General features: G+C 40.7%; 1 protein-coding gene across 5 annotated transcripts in view; it reads right to left on the reverse strand.

Annotated features, from left to right (window-relative positions):
- Window positions 1-3,780: 3,780 nt before the first annotated feature.
- The window catches only part of TCAF1 (TRPM8 channel associated factor 1), a 47,677-nt gene continuing 23,717 nt past the window's right edge, over window positions 3,781-27,740 (reverse strand). For 4 of the 5 annotated variants that reach the window (XM_046668821.1, XM_046668823.1, XM_046668822.1 and 1 more), the window contains exons 3-9: window positions 14,450-15,444; window positions 14,062-14,159; window positions 12,783-12,996; window positions 12,239-12,478; window positions 10,622-10,959; window positions 8,886-9,136; window positions 3,781-6,266 (exon numbers count right to left, since the gene is read on the reverse strand). In XM_046668821.1, coding sequence (XP_046524777.1) covers window positions 6,257-6,266; window positions 8,886-9,136; window positions 10,622-10,959; window positions 12,239-12,478; window positions 12,783-12,996; window positions 14,062-14,159; window positions 14,450-15,444 — 2,146 coding nt within the window. In that variant the 3' untranslated portion in view covers window positions 3,781-6,256. Of the gene's footprint in view, window positions 6,267-8,859; window positions 9,137-10,621; window positions 10,960-12,238; window positions 12,479-12,782; window positions 12,997-14,061; window positions 14,160-14,449; window positions 15,445-27,740 lie in introns of all 5 variants that reach the window. The other variant, XM_046668824.1, reaches the window with a different exon arrangement.

A 27,740-nucleotide genomic window follows, 5' to 3' on the forward strand; every position in this document is an offset into this window, starting at 1 on the left:
TATCTGCCTGGTTGGCTCCATCATTTTCTTCAAGAACTTGCTCAAACGTCACTTTATCAGAGCAGCTTTCCTCCCTACATAAAATAGCAAATATACCCCTTGTCTAGTCCCCTACTCCAGAACTCTCTCTTCCCCATCACTTCTTAGTTTTATACACCTTCAAGGTACTTATCATACCTGATATATGTTTGTTTTTCATTTATGTTCAAACTGGAACATAAACACTTTGATGGTAGGAGCTTTATTATGTTTATCTTATATTTCCAGATCCTATAACAATAACTAGTGTTGTAGGAGGTTTTCAAGAAATTCTTATTAAGTAAACTTTTTAGTGACTTGATAACTAGACTGGAAGATGATGCCCAAATGTGGGATATGCATCTTACAGAAGCCAAAATTTTATGATTTTATGAATACTTAAGAAACATGTTATGAAAGATTTTTAAAAGAGGGCAGATAAAACAGGAAGGACTTTAACTTAACTTGGGAAAGTATTTTCTAGGGGCTTCATCTAGTTTTGTGCTAAGAAAAAAATATTTAAAATCTGGGTGAGGCCACAGAACTTTACTACCTTAATCTCCTATCTCACAGAGATCATAAATTCAATGGGGGAAGTTTGAGCACTGGCAAAAATGGTTTATGCTATCCCTTTCATCAAAGAACTATATATCTAATGGAGGCATCTCTCAGTTTCCGTTTTAAATTTTAATTCCATCTGTGTGGCCCAATTATAGCAGTTAGCAAGTGCACTTACACAGATTGTGGAGGTATATAGTTACTCCTCCTAGGTAAAAGCAACCTGTTACCCTAATTCCTACTTCCTCTTCCTCCTAGGAATGGCTCAGGGAATGTACGTTTCAGAAGGATTTGGGGACTTTCAGACAATAACGAAGTGACACATAAGTATTGATACAAGGTCTCGTCTTCATTTTGGATTACAACCAAGACGTCTACCAAGTCTAGGGGATCATTAGGGACCCATCCTTTCCCTGGGTACCTCTTGTGTACCTTGCAATATTCACTTTTTTCCTCAATTTTTCCATTATGCTCAGTCAAGAGAAGTGCAGATTTTAATCTTCTGTGAGAGGAACAATGGCTCTTCCTCTATTCTTTCAGAATGAGAAAGGAAAAAAAGCAGCCCCTGCGATCCAGGAACTTGTCTGATACTCTCTGCTGGGCCATGTTGTTCTCCTCTTGTACATAATTTCACAGAACACCAACCTCAGACAAAGTGACTCTGAGACCACGATAAAGTGAGACAAAAACAAGGTCTCTGGGCAGCCACAAATTACCAAACATCCCTCTCTCTTGTCTAAGGTAACTGCTGCTTTTTTTAGAAAAACCATTACACCTTTAGTCAGCCCTCCTTATAGATGAGATTTACTGAGATAATCATAGAATTGCCTTTGCGTCTTGACAGCATCCAATCCAGAACAAAGCCTTATTTCCTCAGACCCTCCCCAAATTTATCCACCCAAAGCCCAAATCCTATAATAGGTTCTTTTTAACACCCTTTTACTGCATGCTCTCAGCTGCCTGGGGTGTGAGGTTTTTCCCTGAGCTGAAATGAGAAATAAATCCAACTTGTTCTACTACAGGATGTTCCTGGCGGTCTTTGGCTGGAGGGCATTAATAACATCATCTGTTATCCCTGAGGATATCCTCTCCTCCTCATCCCATTAAAAGCCCTCCTTTATCCAGTACCAGAGATCCACTGGGCTTTATCCTAAACTCATTCCAACATCACTGACATTGAGTCAGCTGTTTGCCCCTTGATAGTTGATCTCAGAGTTTCTTATGAGGACCTGAGATTTAAGCCTGCTTTAAGTTTGTTCCCAATAAACAAGCTCATAGTGCCAACTGTCCTGTGATTAAATGTCAACAGCCTTAATTAAGGCTTATTATTGTTTCCTTTTTAACAGTTTGGGAGAGTTGCCTCTCCCATCCCTATTACCTTGATGGCGGGTAGGGAAGAGTTTATGACCTCTTTTCAGGTTCTTGGCTCCTGTTTAACGCACATACTTCACAGATCAGGACCAGGCACAGGTACAGCCTACTGTGTGTACTTGGGCCCTGGACACAGGTTGTGTTGAGGAAAGGCACATGTCTTTGCCCTGTGGGGCCTTTGCTGGACCCCTTGATCTGTTTTTACATTGTACGTTTGATCATTTTGCCCTCTTTTTTTGTCCTCCCACCCTTTCGGCACTATCTCAGATCTCAAATTATACTAAATAATTTTGGCAATCTGTGAAAGTGAGTTATATGTCAAAATTTAGGTAGTTCATGGAAAGAAATTTTTAGTACTTACACGTACATATTTCTTAAATAGTTATATATGTTTGAGTTTCTTTAGTTCAGGTGAATAGAACACTTTAATGGCCCTCAATTGCATACATCTGTATTAACATAATCCTTGGCTCCTAATACTGTCATCACTGGTCAATGTATATACCTTGTTTTTAATTTACTCATTCATTTATTCTATTTATTTCTAATATAATGAACCACCCAACAAGAAGACAGAACATTGACAATAACTTAAACCACCCAAGCTTTCCAACCAAAGAAATGCTTCTTCTTTATAGCATTCAAATGCACAAGAATCCAAATGCATAAGTAGCATTTCTATTAGCTCACTTGAATTAGTGGAGTTTTTTGTGTGTGTGTAGTTAGAAGATCTCTGAAAAGTTAAGAATCACCCACCGCACCTTCTCTACCACACTTGGAAGACTGACCCCAACGATGTGGGTCAAAGAAGGAAATCCTTTTCAAAATGGAAGCAAAGCAGGGGTCCAAAAGCTTTGAAGGAATATAGAACATTGGAGTGAAGTAGTCTTGAAAGAAGGGACAGGGTGTGCTACTTTCATCAGCAAAAACAGTCAACATCTAAGGCCATATCTGGTTACCTATTGGCCTGCTAGGCACATACATTAGGTGAGGTTATAACATCAGGAAGGGACATTGGTTTAGGGACTAAGTATATCAGAGATCGATCTCATGAAGGGGAGATACGACGGATTTCCAATAAATGCAGCTGTTGAAGATTAGCTGTAAGGCCGATACTCATCAGAGAGCTTGCTGGCCTTGGGACTTAGACAACAATAGAAAGTAAACTGATGCAGTAAAGAAGGGCCGGCAAGAGACTAGGAATAGCAGGACACAAGAAACCTGGGAGCCCAGAGATTTCCACTAGATAGTTGACTGTTTCTCCCAAATACAGAGAAAGAATAGCTGAAAACAGATGATGATGTTCAGGCAAAGTGCAAAGAATGTACCAAGGAGGCTGACACGTGGAGGAAAATTCTCTGACACCACCTGGCCTCATTTAAGAGTAAAACATTAAAACTGGCAAATGAATAGGAGTGCAGGAAAGCTTACGGCTCCATTATGGTCTTGAAATGCTTCCTGGGATAGGCACAAATATCACATGCCTTCTTGGAAAGAACATTAGTTGGAAATCTTCATGCAGCACCCTAGTGGGCATTCATTCACTCCACATGCATTGAAAACCTACTAGACAGTAAACTTAATCACCATGATAGACACATGGTGAGATCCGAGGCAGAAGTTGCTTTTTGTGGAACACCTGTAAAAACAAGAGAAGGTGAGGTATATTTGACTAGCTGGAGGATATTTAGTGTGGCTAGAATTAGAGAGTAATGGGGAGATACGATGAGCCTGGACACATCAGGTGGATCCAAATACCTGAGGGCCTTGTAAGCCATTTTAAGGGTTTCGGTTGGACTGCTTCTTAGTCAATATGAAACCACTGAAGGATTTTTATTTGAGTTTATTAAAAATTTTTTGAATACATGCACAAGGTAAAAAATTAAATAGTACAGGACTTAAAATCAAAAACACGGTTCCCCTCTCCCCTCCCCCGGCTTTTTAACTCTAGTCCCATTCCCTAGAGGCAAAGCATTTAACAATTGCTATTTTTAGATCTTTTGATAACTAACTTCCTAACATTAAATAATATGTTTCAACAATAATTTGACTTATTAACTTTAGATAATCTTTAATAATTCCTCATTACAAAAGATAAGGATCTAACTTACACCATCCCCACCTTTGCCTATCCTGTCCCCGATTTTTGATAGATATGTCATTTTTAATACTTCCATTGGCTTGATTTATAGCTTTGAACAGTATGCCAATCCTCTTGTTCTTGTTCCATCAACTGTAGACTTTCTTCTTTCATCCCCACTTTGAATAGGTAAGTAGCCCTCCTCTTCCTTCTACCTCTCTCCCTCCAACTAATTGTCAACCTCTTTCTGCTCTCTTTTTCCTTAACTTCTCAGGATTAATTACTTTCAATTTCAGTTCTGAATAAAAAATTTAAGCCTTTCATGTTTGTCTATCGGCTGATCAGAACACTGAACGCCAATAAATAGCATCTACATTATTCTGGCTATGTAAATACTGTTTACTGAGAGCCAAGTAGAAGCTAAGATATTTTCTTCCACATACATCCAATGCCATGATGCTTGTGCCACCTGAAAGGAAACATACCTACCGCCAATGTCAAATCAAAACACATTCCATGAGCATTTTTTGTGTTTGTTTTATAATTGGACCTGAATTTCTTAACATAATTTTGTTTTGCCTTTCTTTATTGTTGACTAAAGAATGCAGGTCTTCCATATTCCCATTCAGCTTCTCAATGATACTGTGTATGGCACAGAATGCAGATTCTTCCCAGAGAGCCTGAGACTGTGCATTCTCATCTGAAATGGGTCTGCTGGATATCTGTCACTCTAGAGTGAGAGACATCTGGGTGAGATCCACTGTTTTCCGGATTCCATTTCTTCCTTTTTCCTGGTTTCCATCCTCATTTTGCTGGAGAACTTCCTCAAGGTACCTCCTCAATAAGGGTGCAAAGGAGGCAGACTTTCTGAAAACTTGCATGTCAGAAAATGTCTTTATTTTGACTTGCCTCTTGACAGTTTGGCTTGCTATGGAATTCTGGGTACACAAATTTTCTGTAAGATCTGTGAAGATATTGCTCCACTGCCATTTCAGTGTTGTTAAAAAATCTGCTGTCAGTCTATTTCTCATGCCTTTTTAGTTGAGCTAATGATGGTGACCTACTTTTACCTTCTCTCGGGGTACTTTTAACGTCTTCCCTCCATCCTTAATATTCGAAAATTTCACAAGACTGTGTCTAGATGTCGGTTGTACTGGGGCCCCCTGTTCTTCTGTTTTCAATCCTTTTCCTCTTCATCTCTTCACTTATATTTTCTATGTTCTCTCTTCCAGAAACTCCTAATGGTTAGATATGGATTGTCTATGTCTCTTTCCTTTCTTCATATTTTCTGCTCTATCTTTTTGCTCTCTGTCTAGGGAGATTCCCTCAACTTTATCTTCCAGCTTGTCTACTGGATATTTTTGGCAGTTTTATTTCATTTTCAAAGGGTTATTCTTATTCTCAGTTTTTCCTTTCTTGTAGCATCCTGTTTTCATCTGACAAATGCACCTCAGATCTCTCTGAAGATATGGTTAGATTTTTAAATTGTTTTTTCCATGTTAACTTTGTTTCCTCCAGAGTTTGTTGTATTTTCAATTGTCCTAATTCTAATTTGCTGTTTTCCTTACGTGCTTCTCCCCTGGCCTGCCCTATCCCGCTAGATGCCCAGTGTCTGAGAATTCCTAGCTGACCGTTTGCATTTAAGAATCAGAATAAGTGAGGACTTTGATAGGAGCTGGTGTGGGTTTCCTCTGTTCTTGTATGGTTGGGTCTATTTCTTCTATTTCTCCAGTAAGCCTCTTCTAAGACTAGAAGCACTTGTGTACTGAAGGAGGGGTTTTAACTGTCAGAGAATTAGCTAATAGGCTAGAGGGGTCACTTATTTCCACGAAAAGCGAAATTTGATTCTGCTGCACCAACTCCTACCTCCTCAGGCAGTTTGTTCAATTCCGTTACACAAACAATAACAATAACAACAACAACAACATATTTTTAACTGGCAGCAACTGTAGACTGCTGTGTTCTGTGTACAAGGGTTGGGGTGGAATGGGATGGGGTTCAATTTTACAACTGGCATAATTCTTTAGCAGACAGACTTTTCAGGTGCCCAAGTCTCTTTGGGGTTATCTTGTCCTGTCTGAAGGGTGCCTTCACTTTCCTTCATTATCATGCTTCATCTGTTTTCTCTCTTCCAGAAATGTGTTGAGATCCTCTTCACTTATATCCAAATCCGTTCATGTTTCTTTGCTGAGATGTGTCAATTCTCTTTTGCATTTCTTGACTTCCGTTTCAGTGGGGCCTGGAGAGGGAGGGGAGGTAAACTTACATATTCAGTGCATCATCTTAAATTCAAAGTCCCACTGGATGCTTTTAGACAGGGGAGTGACATGGATAGCTCTACATTTTTAGAAGATCCCCGGGGCTGTACTGCTGAAAATGGATTAACAACGGCCAGAAAGGATACAAATATTATTCTAAATGACTGAGAATCTAATTTCCCCTCTGAGAACATGCACTGTCTGGGACATTGGGGAGTCAGACACTTTACGAAAATAACCCATGATTCAAAATCCAATAAGCTAGCAAAAGGCTTTCATGGTGCCCTAGAGAGAATGACTGGAACCTGAATAAGCCAGAACCTAAAAGAATTGCATGATGCTAAAGGGTCACCCCAGCACTGTCTATTGGGAAGCACTTCAGGTGCCTAGCTCAAATTCTTCCTTTGCACTGGCATTTGGGATAAACAAAGAGACTTTTTGTTGTGATAAAATTAGATAAGGGGTAAGTACAAGCAGCCAAAGCTCTGGCAGGTAGGGACATAGAGGTCCCTCTGTTTGTTGCTTGGTTTCTTCATTCACTCATTTATTTGGTTATTCAAAGCACTGTAGTTACTAATACCCATTCTGTAATCAGAATGCCTGGGTTCAAACCCCAGATCCCCCACTTATTAGCAACGTAGCCTTAGGCAATTTACTTGATCTCCATAAAATTCAGTTCACTAATTCCTAAAATGGGAATGATAAATTTCCATCTCATAAGATTATCGTGAAGATTAAATAAAACCATCTATAGAAAGGAACCAGTACAATACTTGGCATACTCAACACTCCATTAATTGATAGTAATTATTTTAAATGTTGAATGAATATTCAACATCTATGTTTAAAACATCTAGATGACAGATATTCAATAAGGGAAAATAATTCTAGACTGAGAAATGACATGATAAAGGAATCCAAAGAAAAACAACATCTAGGTCAAATATTATTGTCTATGCATCTACCCAACTGCCAGTAAAACAAATAAAATGATGTTTTAATATAACCAAGTAAAAAGAAGTTAGCTAAAGGAAAACTTGCTGGATGTATACAACATTAATCCTACAGCCCCAACTCACAGTTAAAACTACAAAGAAATGGGAGGTTCTGAATAAGATTACAAGAAAACCTAAGAAAATCTTTGAATGTGTTGTAACTAGATGAAATTTGGGTCGGCTGTATGCAATTAGCTTGTTGCAAAGTAAAGATTTCTACATGTGTGAGGACTGAATCTGCCAAAACGAAAACTCTTGACAGTGACAGGATCTGTGTCACTATAGAAATATAAACACCATCACTAAGCCGAATGCCCATCATTCACTAAAGACAAACACCCTCATGGAATTATTCTGGTTTCTCAAGTGACTTCCACTCTTGATTTAATTAAAGAAGGAATTTTACCTGAAAGAGAATTGAATAAAGAGACCAAACCCCAAGTAGCTTTTAAGACCCCACTGTGAATTTAGAGCCCTTCCTTTAGATTTATAAAGTGAACATACCAGAATCCTTTCAGAGGTTGGTGTATAAAGGACAGGATGGGATAGGATTAATGACACTGCCTCTGTAAATGCCATCTAAAAGCGAAGTCTAGCTTTAAAATGACATTGAGTTATTAGATAACAATAATGACCGCTAACATTTTTCTCAGTACCTACTAACTAGCACATACTATTCTAGTCACTTTTAGCTGTACTGATTTAATCCTCACAATAATCCTATGAAATAGATCCCACTTTACAGGTGAGGAAATCGATTTGCCGAGAAGTTAAGCAACTTGTCCAGCATCATACCACCAATAGGTGAAGGAACTGGGATTTGACACAGCGAGTCAGTGTGAGAGATGATGATCATAACCTCTAGGCTGTGGCAAGAGAATGAGAAGGAGCACGCTCCCTACTCTGTGCACCAGCACGAAATAAAACAGTCCCTTAGAGTGGGTGCACCGTATTCACAAACCTCTTTAGAATTATCAATCTGAGTCTTCATAACTCTGTGAGGCACGGATTTTTATCCTCATCTCACACACAGAAATGGGAGTACAGACATAAAATGACTTTCCCAAGAGCTAACCCTAGCTATGGGCTCTTTCTCGCACATCAGATTGCTTTTCAAGCTCTTTGAAGACCACTCAAGACGCCAAGTATACAAGCCATCAGGGAGCTGGTCTGGTTATCGTGTTAAATTTCTGTTTCAGTTGGATTCTGTGGTCAGAGTTTTTAGAACTACTGATTAAAAATAAAAGCCCAGAGAGCCCTCAGGATGCCAGGATGAGAACTACCCTCTATGGACTATGGCCCATGATGGTTGAAGCAAGGGGTGTCATAGAAGCAGGTGCCGAAGCTCTCAGAACTGGGCCGATATAGCTCAGAGCAGAGGAACAAGACTCATCCACACAAGGCCCTGCTCCTGAGAAATTCTGATTCCCCTTTTTGCTTTGTTCTTAACCCACTTCCTAGACACAGAACTATGCAATAGGACCCAGGGCCAATGAGCTGGGGGACAAGGCTAGAACCCTAAGAGACAGAGGTCGAGGAGTGAATCCCCATCTCTGCCTACCTCCCCAAACCTCTCTACCTGCCACCTCGCTGGGCACTCCTTACATCTGTGTGAGGAGGTATAATTTCATAATATTTTCCTTCCATTCAGGCAGATAGGCCAGGCTGGTAGCCACTTCCTTCTGGATAGGCCAGGCCCAGGCCTCAAAGAAGGGAGCCAGATTCTTCTGCACTTGGTGGGAGAACATCTTCACCCACAGATTCATTTTGTCAACATTGTCTGTGGGCAAGTTGGTCTGGTTCCGATACTCGGTGAAGAGACGGATGAATGGCTCCCACCCAAAGGCCTCCTGGAGCTGGAAGAGAAAGCAGCAATAGGATGAGACACTTCATCTATAAAAAGAAGATGCAACAAACACTCTAATCAAGGAACTGAAAGCATTTAACTCTTCGGACGCTGCTTTCATATCACTGCCCCCTCTCCTGTTTACCTGCTGGCCCTACATGCTGCTCTTGCATATTCTAATCTTAAGAAGGGTCTCTGAGCTAGCACAGTGCTTGACAAAAACGGACACTCCATAAATGATGTTGCGGTCATAACTGCCATGATTATTATCAGTATTTACCACCAATTGCATTATTCATATATCTCACTAGATTATGAAAGTGGTGATCGGATATTACACAAGGCTTCAAAACGAGCTGAAGTGAGAAAAACCTTACCTCTTTCATAGTTGCAAATTTAAACCCCAATAACTGGGGAACTCCTACTCTTATTGTGACACAATCCTCATTAATCATAGGTCTGTGTGAATTTGCAAGGCTACTAAAATTGCCTTTGGGGAAAAAGGTGAGTCCAGTAGAGGCAGAAGACTATGTAAAGTCTAGAATTAAGAGTAAGGCATAATTTTAGAAAAAGGCAGCCATCCTGAGGCCACTGGAAGCAGCCCACGTTAGGCTGTGTTATGGACCTTTAGGGTTGAGAGGGACGTTGGCAGTTCCCGAGACCAACCTCAACTTGATCTCACAGATGAGGAGCTTCTATCCCTGGGGTGAAGCAGCCCCAACGACAAGGTTAGAGTAGAGTCGCCCTGGGGGTTTCACTGTCATTCTCGTGGCAGTGGGAATGAGCAGAGAGGAACTCAGGCAGGCAGAAGAACCAGAATAGAGTGCGCCTGGCCTGAGAGTGAGTTCCAGAATCCCAGGTGATGACACTCTCCACAGTGAGCTGGGAATGGATCCAGGGACTCAGGGGGACGGACGTGGGGTGCTGAATGATAATTCAAAGGCAAAGGCAACCTCCATGTCCAGGCCAGTGAGGAATCCTGGGTTGCCTACAAGGTGGAACCCGAGGCACTGCCAAGTCATGATGAGGACATGGTATACTCATCTAAGGAAAAAACATAGGTCCTATCCCATGTATTGAGTATGTGTGTAGGGGTAGTTTGGTTTTAGACAGTTTTAAATAGCATAGTTTGGCTTCAATCTCAGGTCTATCTGTGTTTAAAGCCGGTGATCGTAATTATATTTATACTACATTTGCCTCCAAAATTTTTTAACCTTTCTTAGTGCTTTCTGCCTAGTCTCACGAATCTCTTCAAAATCATGGGGTGAGGGTGGGGCTGAGGCAATTAAGGCCACTTTAGAATCATGCTAAGTGATGCACTGAGAGGCATCATCACATAGGACTGTCACATGGCTTTGTCAGGGTCTCCCGAGGCCTCGTGTGGCAGACGGCCATAGTGGAAGGACTCCTGGGTCACTAGACCACCACGTAACAATGCTGCTCTGGTGAGCCCCACAGTAGGGGGTTCCCATGCCTCTCCATTCTTGCGCAGTACCTGTAAATACGTTTCCAGTGCAGTCCACGCATTCCAGTTTTTCACATTGGGACCCTTGCCCAGGTAGATTCTGACTCTTTTCTCCCGAACTGGGGGCCACAGAGCAATATTGGCACGGCCTCGAGGAATGCCCAAGACCGTTTCATGCACATAAACACACCACAGGTTGCAGGTGGCCTCTGTGGTGTGTGGTGGGAACTCCCACTCCTGCCGCTGCTGGTTGCGGCCGAGCTCATGCACGGGGCCCCACAGCCCCTTGGTTCTGATGAGTTTCTCATTGATGAGCTCTTGCACAGATTCCAGATGGCACATGATGGGGTAGCCTGCATGCATCCAGCCTGGAAAATGCAGGAGGGAGGAAGAAAGGGTTAGAGCATTCTCCATCTGTCTTACAAAATTCTTCTCTGTATTGTATCTCAAAACAACCTGTAGCCCCCGATGACTTCAGGAACCCCATAATGCTCAGAAGGGCAATCCAAACTGAGCCCCTCCTGGGCTTTCCTCCTTACCCTCCCATTCTGTAATAACGCCTTCATCCTCACTCTGACCTGAGAGTGTGGCTACAGGAGGTGATGCAGGTTATAAATAGCCATTCACGTTACTATTCAATTTTTCTATTTGTAAGAGAGTGCTTTGTGCATATGAACCCGTGTCATTATACTGTTTTCTCAAAATTAAGAACTTTCTTCTTTTATTTTTTTTGTGAGGAAGATTGGCCCTGAGCTAACATCAGTGCCAATCTTCCTCTATTTTATGTGGGATGCCGCCACAGTGTGACTTGACAAGTGGTGCTAGATCTGCACCCAGGATCCAAACCTGCAAACCCTGAGCCGCGGAAGCGGAGTATGCAAACTTAACCACTACGCCACGAGGCCAGGCCCCTCAAAATTAAGAACCTGTTGCAGGTGGTCCCCTCTCATTATTTAGATATCGAGTCGCCCACACTGATACTACTTTATCATGATCATCTATGGAAGCCAAGAAGATTAGGGTCTAGGAAGATGGCCATGGTTCTTTAATTTCTATATACCCCCTCGTTTTTTAGGCCTCTTGACCCACTGGCAAACATTTCTTTATTCATGCCTTCTCAAAGTTGTCAAATTCCTTCTCCCAACAACTGTGACCCAGACGGAGGCCCTCCACCATTTCTACCCACTCCTGAAGTCCCTGGTGGACATCTGTGAAGCCCAGGACTTGTTTTCCGTATCATTCCCACTGTCTGATGCCGTCTCTTGACATGCTGCCTTCAACTGTTACGTCTATTAACAAACTGCATAGATACACTTCTAGAGCCTGCTTTTTTGGTCACATTTCCTTATGCTATCGAAATATCACTTTAAATGGCTTCCTTAATCTCCATTTAAAGTTCATGATACCTTACTTAACCATTCCATAATTATTGAACATTTATGTACTTTCTAATTTTTTGTGGGGGGAAGTGGCCGAGTCTTTTTTTGGTGCATGTTTTCATTTCCATTTAAATCACAAGGATTACATCTTATGTCTTACTAGAAAAATATTTTTACCCCATTGGCTGCCCACTGCATGGCTGTTGAAGGAAAAGGGAGGCCCTTAGGGGCAGCATGCACAGAGGGTTGGTTCGCCCAGAGCACCCACCAACTGAGATCTGCACATCGGCAACAATCCTCTGAGGCAGGCGCAGAGGGAAGGGCTCGGCCCCCAGCCGTGCCACAGCCTGCATCACCTCGTCCCAGAGGCGAAGCAGCGGCTCAGGATTCTCCAGGGTTCGGAGGTTTGCGGTTGGCACTGTCAGGATGATGTTGTCTGTAGCCAGCTCTCCCCAGGGACCTGGATGCTCCTGGATACGCCTCTTCCACTCCTCCTGGGATGTCTCCCCTAGGAAGAGAGGCCATGGAACTTTAAACGCACGTTCCCAAATCCCTTACACTAAAACATACAACTTGAACCCCAGGAGGAGAACATCAAGGTCATGAGCAAACATATCCCCATCTCTACTCTATGAAGTCCCCATGGATGGAGTTTGGTCTTTATTTCCTTGGCCCCAAAGCTGAATCTAAGGAAGCTGACCTTCCTTCCCTCCCCTAATCCAAACTTTCTTCTTACACCAAACAGTCCCAAGGGACCTCCTCACCCGCAGCTCTCCCCTTCCCTCGGGGTTCGCTCCACAGCTTCCACTCACCCAGCTTGTAGTACGGAGCATGCACAGCCCCCTTAACGGTGACGGGCACGGAACCCAGTTTGCTGCTCTGAGGCACGATGATATAGAGGAGGCCACCCCAGAGGCAGGTGATGGATTTCGTGGGCTTGTCCAAGCAGCACCGGTTAATCACCAGTGGGCCTCGGAACAGCTTGCTGGCCCTGGTCAGGTCATCAGTGTGGCAGCCAATCTGTACCTGGAGCAGACAGATACCCCCCCAGAGTCACCACGAGAAGAGTATGGGCAGAAGGGGAGAGTGCCCAGGAGGGGAGGACAGGAAGGGTCATGGCCACTTATGAACTGTGTGTGCCCCATGAAATTGGATCATTCCTTGAGGTTGCATGCAGCGAATCATGTGTAAAGATCCTGCTAGGGGGGTCAAACAGCTCCACAAAGGGTCATGGTGACACGCTGATGTGAGGGGCACCAGAGGTAACCCACAATCCCACAAAGGGTGCCTGGGTGTCTCTGCAACAGATGGAATCCTAGGCTGCCTATTCCACGGTGGTGATTCTGGCATTGGGAATGGAGCACTGGTATCCTGCCTTTTGGGTGCTACAAGAAAGGAGGCCCAGTGGAGGTGGTGTGACTGGCTGATGTAGTGGAGGGTTGATTCAGTCCCTCCTTTCCCCAAGGTCCCCATTCCTGGGCCGATGGAGTGACCCCTGTACTCAGTGGAATCCGGGATTGTTTCCCTGGGTGTACGCTAAACAAATTCCAGGACAGACGAAGCACAGAATGGACCCTAACCATCACAATGACCCTCAAGGGGGATAGAGCAGGAAAACTTAATTTTGTGAATAGAGTGTGTGTATGTGAAACTGACAGAGCCAAAGGTGGCCTGGGCAAGCAAGGAACAGTCTCTGGCATCCCAGGCCAGACTCAGAGAGATCTTGTGCTACAATGGGAGATGCATCTGGGGTGGAAAGTGAACTAAGATTTATTGAATTCTCCTCCATGTCAGGGTGGCTTCCATTCGCTACCTTTCTTAGTCCTCACTCTACGACATAAATTAAAAGCACAAAACCTGAGCCAGAAGTTGGGTAGGGTGGAGTCCTCGGCTCTGAAATGTATCAGATCTACACATTTAAATCAATCACTTAGCTATTCTGCACCTTAGTTGCTTCATCCTTAAAATGAAGGGAAAAGCACATGCCCTGTATTACCAATGGGGTTTTTATGAGGATCAAATAAGACACCAACTGTGAGAGCAAGACTATTCAGGTTCCATGTTACGTGGTGAGATGGGGCATGGCCTTACCTTCAGGTCAGCAGAGGCAGCAGCTTCAGGCAGTGAGACTTCTATAATTTGCCTCCCAGGGATGTAGAGCCCGGTACTCATCCAGCAATATCTGGTGCCTGCCAAAAGCATAGGAAGAGCAGACTTTATCCCTCCTCCGCAGTTCCATCTCCACCCAGCATTCCCAGAGCCCCTTCATGAGCTCTGCACATCTTTCCCCCTCCATGCTGCCCTGACTTGGCTCTTGCAAACATTACCTAAAACCCCAACCCCTTTCTCCTTGAAAGCACATGGCAAAGGATGGAGATGGCCCCGTGGAGGTGATCAGATCCCTGAAATGAGGTGCTGAAGCCATCATGCCCCATTCCCCCACTTCCCACAGGCTGAGCTCCCACACCGCCTTCCGTACCTGGATTGTTGCAGTTGACCTCAACGGTGATAGGAGTTTCTGAGGGGCGCAGGTAGGGGCTGCTGTACATATCTTCAATTTCTGGGACTAACAGAGAGAGGTCGCTTCCCGAGTGGGCCAGACCAGTGGCCAGGGAGAGCATGGCGCCCCTGCAGCAGTCGTTGATAACGGGATTCTCTCGGGTTGCTACTGGGAGCCGATATCGACTCAGCAGCTTCCTCAGGAGCCGGTGCACAGACATGTAGGCAGGGATCTCTTCCGCAGGGATCTGCAGGAACGCGGCGCCATCTGGGCCCAGCTTGGCCAACCAGCCCTTTTCCACATTCCCTCTCTTCCTGCCCATTATGACCTGGAACTCGGCCAGGGTAGAGCGGAAGTGATAGGTCCTTATCCCTGCTTTCGGAGTACGAAAGGGCCCTGGATTGAGACTTTGGCTTGTGATGCTGATGCCAAAGGGATTGAGGAGGAGGTTTCCTGGGAACCGAGCCAAAGGGGACACTCCAGGGTTCTTGAAGGCCCACCACCAGGCTTGGGCGCCAACGAACAGGCCCCCACCCTCTGCTACAAACTCCTGCAGCTCTTTGACTCCCACATCACTCACGGGCTCAAAGCAATAGACACTCGCGTCACTGGTCAGGTGGGGCTCGATGCTGGTGTCTATGCCCCCCACTGCGAGCAGGCTGCTCAGTGTCCTCAGCTCTGTTTGCACCACGATCTTGCCTCGGCGGCCTCCGTCCAGCCAGCGCACAGCATTGAGCAGAAAGGGGCCCAGTTTACCAACGGTGAATAATACCTTGTGGCCAGTCACGACCACCCGGCCCCGGCCATAGCGGGCAGCTGCAATGACACAGCCATGGTAGGAATCTAACCCCAGGGGAAAGGCTAAAGCCCCATGGACTAGCAGCTGGGATGGGAAACAATCCGAGTTGCTGATGTCCAGCTCTGAAATCCCATGCAGGAGCTCCTCTCTGTCCTCAGAGAGGTCATCTTCACAACTGCAAAAGATATGTGTGTTCTGTATTAAAGGAGCGACTCTACATAAAACATTTAGAACAGCACACAGCATACAGCAAGGGTCAGCTCTACTAATATTATGATTTTTTAGCTCTTACAGGAGAACCTGGAGAACAAAGTGGGCAGATCTGACCTCATAGGGTATGAAGTGGGAGGACAGAGTGACATTACTTCTGCTCTGCTCATTTTCAGAGTACAAATTCTCCAAAAGAAATCTTGAAGGAAGCCCTGCTGTTTACCCAATACTGTATCTTAAATATTCTTGGCTTAAGTGTTTATTTCAGCCTTTTAAGCATTATATAAAGAACTGAATGGGAAATCATGTTTTCATTCTTCTAAGGAGTCTTGTTTATAAATAATAAAATTTGCAGCTAATTTTCTGCAAATAAAGCCAATGGAGAGCTGAGTTTGTGGTGCCAGAGAAGAGTTACATTATCTCAAAAAATGGGACAGGGGAGCTGACTGGCCCCAACTCAAGTGAGACTCTCCTGTTACTTGAACCCAAGAGGACTGACTGTCTACACCTAGCACTCCACCCCTTCATTGCCGGCCTAGAGGAGTGATGCATATCCATGCTGTAAGGTTTTTCTCAGCATCATCTGTTACTGTCTGTGGGTAACAAACCCCTATAAGACCTCAGGACACCAATGAACCCAAAATGGGTGACGCAACCCTGGATAAACAGTGGGATTATTAGGTAAGGAGTAGAGTGACCTCTGTAAGTTTGAGATCCAGGGCTGGCTCGGCCCTCTTGTCAGAGGAAGCTGTGGCAACTTCACGGTCAGAAGGCAGCTGTGAGGAAACACTGAAAAGCAGGGGTCAGGTGGACAGCTTATCTGCAGTATTTGCGTCATACTCGCTGGGACTAGTAGAACTCTAATCAACTGATGGGGAAACTAGTCCTCCTAGTAGGTGCAACCTTTTCGTGAAGATAAAGGTATCACCCTACTAGACGACTCTTCAGCTCCTTGAAGCACTGACCAGTAAATCATTCCACTAGCTCTTCCTGCCCCAATTCCAGGTTTCCCAAACAAACTTGTGATTATAATCTTGCTTCTGATGATCATCTGCTAAAGAAAGAAGTCATTGGCCAGGCCAACCAGAATGTTGTAGTTTCGTGCCATTTATGTTTCTCAAGAAACACCTTGTACGGTCTATCTTTAATTTGGCGATTATAAAATAAAAAACATTCATTTTGAACATTTTAGTACTTTAAACGTATACAAAATTAAATGAAAAATGTGTTTTAATTCTTATAGTAAGGAGTTCTGCTTATAAACTTCAGGCAACTAATTGTTTTACAAATGAAGTCGGTGAAGAGGTGGGCTATTATGTTTTAAATTAATACATTGGCATCAAGGCTTATACACTAGCCCGTTATGACAAGATGAGCGATACCAAATGTCAAAGTTGAGACCCAGACACTGAGTCACTAGAAGTTCCTCTAGACAATGACCCCAGGTGAGTCCTGCTCACGCTGAGCCAGGGGGAAATCCTCAGAGACATCTGTCTGTTATTTTCAACAGCCATGACATATGTGGAGGGAGATAAATAATTGTTTTGTAAGTTGAAAAAACCTGAATTGAATTTTTACTTCTCTTTCCCATTCTCCTTTGAAATGAAACAAAAGTTATTAAAATAATAATAAACCCATGATAGCACTGGATTTAGAGAAGGGTACAAGCAGCGAACTGGGACAGTGAGGAATTGATAGAAACTATAAATCAAATGAAATCAGATTGACTAGAAAGCGATGAGACTAGAAGAATGTGTAACTGCATATATGTCAAAAAGAAGATCAAGAAAATAAAAAAAAAAAACAGGGATTATCATTTGTCCTGAGAAGACACACTTCAGTAACCAATGATGATCAATCTAGAATTTGAATGCCATTTAATACTGAAGTAAACAAGAATCACCAAATATCTGATGAAAATTAACAGCATGAAATAGAAGCACCAAACTAAGCCAAGAGAAAACCAACTTCCAAGGAACTGACAGTGGGAATTGGCAAAGAAAGTCCTAAACAAATACAGTAAACCATTGAAGAGTTTTGAGATACTATATTATCTCTCTATAGCAGGGACAGGCTGCTATAAAAAGTTACTAATTAGAATAAAAATGTAATTGCCAAACAGATAATTCCAATCTTAATACATGGGCAGAAAATGAGTCTTGATGTAGATGAAGACCATGAATAAGTCAACAGGAAAATTGAGTCAAGTGATTCTTCCAAAGAGCAGTGCTCAAGGTCAAACAGATGACCATTATCAGAAAAAATGAAGCGGTAATGAAGGACAGATATGAAGATCTAACCTCCAGCAAGTAGGAGTTCCAAAAGCAAAGAAAAAAGAGAAAAAAGAAGAAACAAACATAAAATTAGATGAAAACTTCCTTGCGCTGAAAAATAGATTGGAGTTCTTAGAATGAAATGACTATCTGAATGCAAAGCAGGGTAAATGAAATGCAGTACAGTATGTGGTTGATTACTGGTACGTTAATGAACTTCAAATATAAAGACAAAGCCTTAAAGGCTGTCAGAATGAAAAAAAAACCCACAAATGACCCAGAAAGAAACAAATGCCCTAAAAACATTTTAGGCCAGTGAACATACTCTGTATGACACACAGCTGCCTAAGACTTTTCATTGGCACCATGGGGATACTGAAACAATGTCAAAGGGCTTATAAAATTTACCACTCATGAAACTTTTCCCAAAAAGTTACCTGAGGTTATGCTGTAGGTCTAAAAAAAACAAAAACGAATACAATAGAAGAACAAATTGGCTGCACAAAACAGTAGTGGGCAAGGATACCAGTATAACTTACAACTAACGCTGAAAAACTCTGAGAAAGGTCCTGAGACACTGGATGCGACTGGTAAGAAATAATTCCAATTAGTAGAGCCATGATATTAAAAACAAAGAAACAAACAAAAATGAGGCAAAATCAAGTTGGAACCAAAATACTCGATGACTTCAACAAAATATGGGAGATAGGGGGTGAGCATGGAAAGTGCAAGAATGAGACAAATGAAGTTCTTGTTTTGAATGGAAAGGTAGATTATAAAAACCAGTTAATTCTCAACTCAGACATAAAAACATAAGTTAATTAAAAAAACAAAGGTAACAGTAAATATGGCTATTAGTATATAATAAAGGTGGTGTCTTATATTACTGGGAAAAGACAGATGTTTTCATAAACATTGGGACAACTGGATAGCCATTTGGAAAAAGATGAACTGGACCCGTTCACACAATATACAAGAAAAGATTCCAAATGCATCAGAGATATAAATTTAAAAAATGAAACCAACCAAGTACTATAATAAACCAAGAGTGAAATCTTTTCTAATCTGGTTGTGAAGAAAGGCTTTCTAACTAAGACTCAAAATCAGATGTGCTAATAGAAAAGATTGATAACTGTTACACAGCATTTTGATTACTTTAGCTTTCCACTGAGTCTTGAAATTAGGTTATATTAGTTCCTTTCAATTGCATATAATTTTAGAATCAATTTGGACTTTCACTGGGATTGCACTGAATCTACAGGTCATTTAGGAAAAAACTGGTTTCTTAAAAACATTGAGTGTTCTGATCCATCAGTATGGTGTATTTTGCCATTTCTCTAGGTTTTATTTAATTTCTCTGTGTTTTCCAGTTTTTAGCACATAGGTTGTGTGAAATACTTAGTTAAATTTATCTGTTAGTATTTCATGATTTTGGGCCCTGTTTTAACTGATATTGTAGTTTTAATTTCAATGACCAATTTTTGGCTGCTAGTAGATAAAAATATAATTGATTCTTACATAGTGATCTTGTATCCTGCAACCTTGCTAAACTCAAATTATTATACTAGCTTTCTTGTAGATTTTTAAGAATTTTTTACATAGATAATCATGTTTTCTGCACACATAGGTTTACTTCTTGATGTTTAATCTCGGTGCCTTTTATTTGCCTGATGGCACTGGCTAGGACCTTTAGTATAAAGTTGAATAAAAGTGGTGAGAGTAGGGACCCTTCCTCATCTTATTCTCAATCTTAGGGTATTTCACCATTAAGTATGTTCTTAGCCATAGGTTTCTCATAAGATGACTCATCACGTTGAAGAAGTTTCTTTATACTTCTAGCTTATTGAAATGTTAGCAGGATTTTGTATTGAATTTTGTCGAAGACTTCATGTGTGTACATCTGTGAAATTATATGATTTTACTCATTCATTGTTAATATGGTGAATTACTCTGATGTTTGAATGTTAAACCATTCCTAGGATAAACCCTACTTATTTGGTCATGATGTATTATTCTTTCTATATACTGTATTTTATTTATAATATTTTATTAAGAACTTTTCCATATGTTCATGAGGAGTATTGTTCTGTAGTTTTCTTGCAGTGTCTTTCTCTGGTTTTGGTATCAGAGAAATACTGGCTGAATAAATCAAGTTGCAAAAATGTTCCTCCTTATTTTCTGGAAGAGTTAGGTGTAGGGTTAGTATTATTTGTTTCTTGAATGTGTGATAAAATTCATCAGTGAAACCATCTGGGCCTGGAATTTTCTTTATTGGGATTTTTTGTTGCATTGTTGTTGATTTCAAATAAAATTTTTACTTTGAAATTAAAAAAATATAAAAGTTGCAAATATAGTACCTACATACCCTTCACCAAGTTTCTCTAATGTTAACATGCTATATAATCACAGTACATATGTCAAAACTAAGATAACATTGGTAAAATACTATTGACTAAACTCTGGACTTTTTAGCAATCCATCAGTTTTTTCACTAATATTTTCTAGGATCCAATCCAGATACCACATTGCATTTAGTTCTTAATTGCAATGTTTTTAATCACAGTTCAACTCATTTAACACATACATTCTGTTTCTTCTTGTGGCACTTTTAGTAATTTGTGCCCCTCAGGAAGGGAGGGAAAGCTCTTCTTCACAAAAGGATGCCATCCAATTCTGGGAGAAACCTAGGAGTAAACGTGCACTGAGCTGGGGTCAGCACTCGTGTCAGGTTGCTCCAGGATCACAGAAAAGAGGCATCTATTTCAGAATGTAAGGGCCGTTGGGGGAGGTTTCCTGGATGAGGTGACACTTGACAGGAATCTTTAAGAAAAGAGCAGGAGCTACTCAAGTGGTAGAAGAAACCACTTTTGTAAATACTGACTCAGGCACAGATCATCGAAAGATGCTGAAACCACTGGCTGAAAGGCTCTTGGTGAAGAGGATATGAATAGTCCCAAATTGTCACACCAGAGATTAAATTAGTTAAAAAGGGGGAAAGGGACTATTACAATAGGAAAATCTGGCACACTCCAATTTACCTACAAGGCCAATTCTAACATCACCAATAAGAGGACAAATTAACCTCATGTGCCTCCCTTTTCGATACATTGTGATGAACACGTCACCTATGTAGCATTCTTGCCAAGAATGTTTGATTACAATCTCATGAGTGTAATCATGAGAAAACAATTAGACAAATCCAAACTGAGGGTGGATGCCTCAAAAATGCTAATGTCCCAAAAGATAAGAAAAGGTGGGGAACTGTTTTGGTTGGATCCTATATTTTAAAAAAAATCTAGGGGCCGGCCCTGGGACAAGTGGTTAAGTTCGTACACTCTGCTTTGGCGGCCAAGGGTTTCACTGGTTCAGATCCTGGGCGCGGACATGGCACTGCTTATCAAGCCATGTTGACATGGCATCCGACATAGCACAACCATAGGCACTCACAACTGGAATACACAACTATGCATTGGGGGCCTTTGGGAAGAAGAAGAAAAAAAAAGATTGGCAACAGATGTTAGCTCAGGTGCGAATGTTTAAAAAAAGAAAATCTAAAAAAGACATTGTTGAGACAATTGGAGACAGTTGAATACAGACATTAGACAACAGAATTGTACCAATTCTACATTTTGTTGATTGTGATCATTGAACCGTGGTTATGCAGGAGAATGCCCTTGTATTGAGGAGATACATGCTGAAGAATTTAGGTGTGAAGTGTCGCAACGTCTATAGGTTACTCTCAAATGGTCAGGCAAGAAAATCTGTCCTGTGGGTTTATGTAGTGTATGTGATGAAATCTAAACCCTGGTGAATCTAGGTGAAGGGTATTGGTTATCATTATGTTACTCTCCCAACTGTTCCATAAGTGTGAAAAATTTTAAATAAAAAAGTGGGAAAAAATTAAGAATAACTACGAGAAAAACAGAAAAATTATGTGTCATTTCCAATTAGCAAGAATGAAAAAAGAAACTGAACCAATTGAGCAAAAGGCAGTAAAGGAAAATTTAAAAAGACGCAAAAAGAAAGTACGATAGAAAGAAATTGAGCAAGACGACAGCAACTAGAACAAACATCAATTTTCTTGATGATAAAAATGGATTACTTCCCTTGTAAATGACAGCGGTTCTCTCATTAGGTTAAAAAAATCATATTGATGTTAAGATAAATCTTTTTAAAAAGAAACAGAAAGACAGAATAAAAGAATCAACAGAGAAACAAATAAAGTAGGAATAGTAATCATAATATTAGACAAACCAGAGTTAAGATGAAAAATTTAGTTGCAAGAAAGGAGGATATTTTATACTGACAAAAATGTATAACCATAAAAAAGAATCGTGAGTTTTTAGAAACCCAAAATACAGCTTTGAAAAATATATAGTAAAAGCCAAATTCAATTCCAAAATCATACTGTGGGTATAATATAATTGTTTTAGAAATCTTTTAGGTCTAGTATATAAAAATTAAGTAATTCATGAAAAATAAAAATAATCTCGATAGTCTAAGGAATAAGTATAGAGAGATGTACGTAACAAACAGGGCTACTTACAGAATGCTCTCACAAAATGACAGTGTCATGGACATTGTTAGGTCAGAAAAAATAACGTTATTTAAAAAAAAGATAACAGCACTGCGGTTTTATTTAAAAAGCAGTTTTTATCTTTCAGAGATACACTATGGATCCCGGATCATCATGGATGAAATGACGCAATGTCAGGGACTTGCATTCCCCTGGGTGGAGAAGGAGTGGGTGGCGTATGAGTTGATACCAGTGAGCCAGGAGTTGACAATTGAGGCACCTGGTGATGGGTACATGTGTGCACATTGATTTATTTTCTCTTTCTGTATATGTTTTAAGATTTCCAAAATAAGATGTTTCTAAAAGGAAACTGTCAAGTATTTAAAATGAATAGGTATATGTATATCAAACCTACGGGTTTTAGTGAAAGGATATTCACTGTATCATTATTTATAAGAGGAAAAATTAGAAAATAACCATAATGTATACTAATAGATGGATGGTTAAATGACTTACAGAACACTCCGACTGTGAAATGACATACAGCCCTTACCAAAGGATGATGCGCACCTCTACAGAGGCATATGGAAACATAGTCAAGATGTATTGTGAGCAATCAAGCTGCAGATCACTCTTTCTCTGTCTCTCCACTCCTCCAGCATTCCTACCCCAACCCCAATACACATACAGGAATGCAGACAGAAGTCAGAAAAGACACAGTCCAAACTGTTAGTAGTGATTGCCTCTGGGGAGAAGACTGAAATCAGCAGGAGGTAGAGGGAGAGGTGGAGGACGAAGATCTTTCACTTTTTACTCTGTACATTTGCGGATTATTTCACTTTTTTCCCAAAAAGCATATACTTTGAAAATGAATAAAGGAAAATGTTCATAAAAAGGAAAAAAAAACGGAATTGCGATTTAGCAATTTATCTTCTAAAGTGGCATATCTTCCCACTCGCATTCCCTCTCTAAAAGCTTCTGGTTTGTTTTGCAACAGTTAACACAATTTTACCCTACACGGCTAAGAATGTACTAAGCAGCACACAGCATGAGTTAGCTAAGCACCCCCCACTGCCTGGCCATGATCCCGACATAACATCCATGATTAGCATTCTATATATTCCTAACATACAACCAGCAGCGACCTCCAAGGATCTGTGGATCCTTGTTATAAATAAGCTTATTAATATCTGCTCAAATATTTGTTTTCCAAACTACTAAGGGGAGTTATATTCACTTTTATCTTCAGTAATTTGGCAGTTTTCCTGTTTCATTTGAGCTCATTTCAAGTAGATATTCAATTTTTGAAATTCTGAAATCTTAATCACCTAGAATTCAAAAGAATCTTGGTGTGTAATATCCTTTCGCCATCTTTCAAAATGAAGGGGATATATATATATCGAGAGAGAGAGCACATCAATTAATATTGTTTGTCAATTCAGGTTTTGCAAGGGTGTTTTCAAGCCAAGGAATTTGGAGCATGTGGACATCTTAGAACATGACCATTTGTGCAACATTCAGGGATCACTGAAGACTGAAAACCAGTCTCAATGGAGCAATAGCTAAAACGAGGACACGGACCTTCTCGTCCAGCACCTTCTGTTTAGAGGCAGAAAGGGAGGTGAAAGGACATGCTACGGTCACACCGTGCAGTTACAGGCAGTAGATCCCTGGTTTCCAGGTTCTGCTGAACCACAGTATCACAGCCCTCTTCCTACAACAGTTATTTTGGTTTTTCTGATTTCTTCCAGGTTTGGTTACTGAAGATGTTTCTGTATTCCTAATTCTCAGATCTTTGGAAATCATTTTATTGAAACAAGAAATAATGCCTGGGATATAGAATACACTCAATAAATGTTGTCTAAATGAATGGATGAAAGAACAACACAGTTAGAACGCTGTAAGAGAAACCTGAGATCTGGGTTAAAATGAAACAAGAGGCCTTCTTATCCAAAAGAGAGAGTACACAAATTATTCTGGTTGATTCTCTTGAAACCTCCTAAAGATTGCTTATCCAACGATGTTTAATCTGCACCAAATCCTTTGTTGGTAAAGGCAATTCAGTCCCTAGTACCTGTTTTGTTAAATGTATAAAGAGGGTAAAAGGTGGCAGTCGATCATAACAATGCTGCCTCTGTTTGGTGAAGGAAGTAGGAAAAAAATACCAGTTAAAATGTCAGTAACTTACACAATTGGAACAACAGGTATGAGTGGGGCAAAGCAACATAATGACGGATGCTAGGTGATTTTCAGTGGTTGGGAATGGTACTGATGACATCATACACTTACATACCACAGTGTAGAGGCTGGATGTCAAAATAATTAAAGTATTTTAGGTACTTTGAGCATGTTTCTTGATTCATTTAATCCTCACAACCAGCCTGAAAGATGGTCATTATTAATCCCTCTTTAGAGACGAGGTTTAGAGAGGACAGCTATGGCACAAGGTTACAGAACAAACAGGAGACAGAGTGTGGCAACTGACTAAATATAAAGTCAGCCTTCTCTAAAATCTGCTTTTTCCAAGATTTACAAAATCTCTTACTAGAATCTAGAGTCCTGTAATAAGGCTGCGAGTAGTTTATGACAATAGACCCAGTGTCTGTTCAAATAAAATACCTAATAGACAGAACGTGGGATTAGTCCTGCACATAAAGTACAATAGCCACTGCCCTCAGAGCTGGAGGTGTGGCAGAAGCCAGTGAGGAGAAAGCTGATGGAAGAGCAGAAATTGCTCAGGAAGCAGACTACAGGCATGTCTGGACATGGAGGCAGCTCACGACACCTTCCAGGCAGGAGGTGAGGGCAGTGACTATGAGGCTCCTGCCCTGACTTCTATGGCTATTCTCACCAGGCTAAGAGGAGATCATCAGGTTTTATTACTTAGGATTTTATTTTTCTGATCATAAAAGTAATAACTTGTTCTAATAAAAATTTGATTCATCTTGAAAACACCTGTAGACAGTTTCCTCTTTCAGAAGATTGAGAGGATATCAGGATCATATTTACAATTTCATTTGACCGTCAGAAATGTGCAAGCAATAGGTTTAAAGCTATCTTAATTCATACTCACACATTCAAATAAGGGTTTAAAAATAAATAACAAGACACTTTGACAGAGTAACTAAATTCATATGGGCTTTTAATCTGAACCTCACTCAGCCTGTGATGGAAATAATCTTCCTTCTTGAATCCTAATAGAAGCATCTTGGTGTCTTGTACAGTATTACCTATCATAAGAGTGGAGAAAGATCCAAATATTCAACAGTAGGCAAGTGATTAAATAAATAAGGCATACACACTAAAATCGTATGAAATGAACCTAATATAATTTTAAAGATTATATAGAATAAAAAATACTTTTGAGAATTCAAAATAGCATGTATATACTATGATGATAACTGTAAAATTATGAAAGAATGGGAAAAACAATATGCAAGATGAAAAGAGTTGTATTGTGGGTTTATGAATGAATCCTTTTTCAAATGAAAATTTAAAAAATAAAAGATCTAGCAATATTGAAAAAGTTTAAAAAGAGTATCCCATGAAGAAGAATCATAATCCAAAAGTACTGGCAATACTATATACATATATATATACACACACATACACACACACATATATATCACAGATATTAGAAAGTGAAAAAAGTGACCTATTAGGAGAGTTAGAATTTTGTTTTATATTTTCTGTTTATGTAATAGAAAGTGTTGTGTTGTACACATGTGGAAGATCTTTAATATGATTTCTGAATTATTTTTTGTCTTTTAATGTTCTTGCATCTGAAGAGAGGTAATGAAATACATGCCTTATTAATAAAATTTGATAGAAAGTTTTCCAAATAAAGTTTAAAAATAAAATCATCTTCTGTTATTCTACAACCCAGAGATCTACCCATTACTAACATTTTGGGCTTTTTTCTTATATATTTTCTACACACAGCTGTATTTTTTGAACAAAATTGGGAATGTTTTGAACAAGAAGTTAGCATCCTACTTTATTTCATTTAATATTACTCTCAAAAGATTTCCCCCATGTCCTTACACATTCTTGGGAAAATATTTTTAATGGTTGGTTAACAATCCATCACATAATGGTCTGTAATTTATTTAATTATTCTACTCTTCCATATAAGAAATAATGCAGAGCTGCAATCCTGATACATAAATCTGATTATATCTCTGACTGTTTCTATACCTTTTAAAGTTTTATTTTAAAAAAACTATTTTAGGGGACCAGCCCGGTGGCATAGAAGTTACGTTCACAAGTTCTGCTTTGGCAGCCTAGAGTTTGCCAGTTTGGATCACAGGTGCAGACCTAGGCAACGTTCATCAAGCCATGCTGTGTCAGCCATTCCACATGTAAAGTAGAGGAAGATGCGTACGGATGTTAGCTCAGGGCCACTCTTCCTCAGTAAAAAGAGGAGGATTGGAGGCAGATGTTAGCTCAGGGCTAATCTTCCTCAAAAAAATAAAAACATTTTTAAAGGTTTATTGAGGTTTAATTTACATAAAGTTCATTCAATTTAGGTGTACAATTAATGAATTTTGACAAATATGTATGGTTTGGTGACCACCACACCACCAGGCGGGAGAAAGACAGCTTAATGTTTCCCTCCCAGCACTGGGTACTTGAGAGCTAATACTAAGAATACTGGGGGGTGAGGAGAGGTTTTTTGTTTTCTCTTTCCCTACTAATCTCAACCTATGCATTCAAGCAGTATTTCATGTGACACACACACACACACACACACACTAACACCCCCTCTTGCACCTTTTACTTTATTCTCTCTGCTTCATCTCAGCCAATTAGCTCAGGGAAATCAGGAAAGTCACTGTCGCCATCTTCAATCCATCCACAATTCGAAAAACGACCCACCTAACATGACTAATGCTAGGACAGACCAACTTGTATATGCAAAGAGAGTCAAGAGTTGTGATGCAATCTTACCTAGTAAATAATCAGTACTGATAACCCACAATCTCCACAGTAGATTCTATATACTGCCCTTATTAGGTCTGCTTTTTTCCTCAAGCATTAGCCTGCAAGTTGATTTCACATGCACACACACACAAACTCATGCACATGCACACACATACACACACACCCCCTCCTAATTTCCCCCCAAATTCAGATTCAGTGATGATGAGAGATGATTTAGGCACAGCCAAAGAAAAAAAGGTATGGTTTTGGTAGAGAAAAACGTATTTTAAGGCAACTAAGGGGGATTAGACTGTTAAAAAAAAAAAAGAATTATGGCCAAGTCTTACCTTCCTGTGCCTTAGGATGAAGATTATTGGTTAACCGAAGTTTGATCAATTTGATCAATCACTATGGTTCTGAACACCTGCAGCTCTCCTCACTGCACATGTGAAATGGGAGCTGTGGGCTGCTCCAGGAGTGCCATGCCAAGGAAAGTCCACAGCTCATTCCCTCTGTCTCTATACTAACCCTGATGTGCCCTCCCAAGCT

This window comes from Equus quagga, chromosome 8 (assembly GCF_021613505.1).
Source record: "Equus quagga isolate Etosha38 chromosome 8, UCLA_HA_Equagga_1.0, whole genome shotgun sequence".
Lineage (NCBI taxonomy): Eukaryota > Metazoa > Chordata > Mammalia > Perissodactyla > Equidae > Equus > Equus quagga.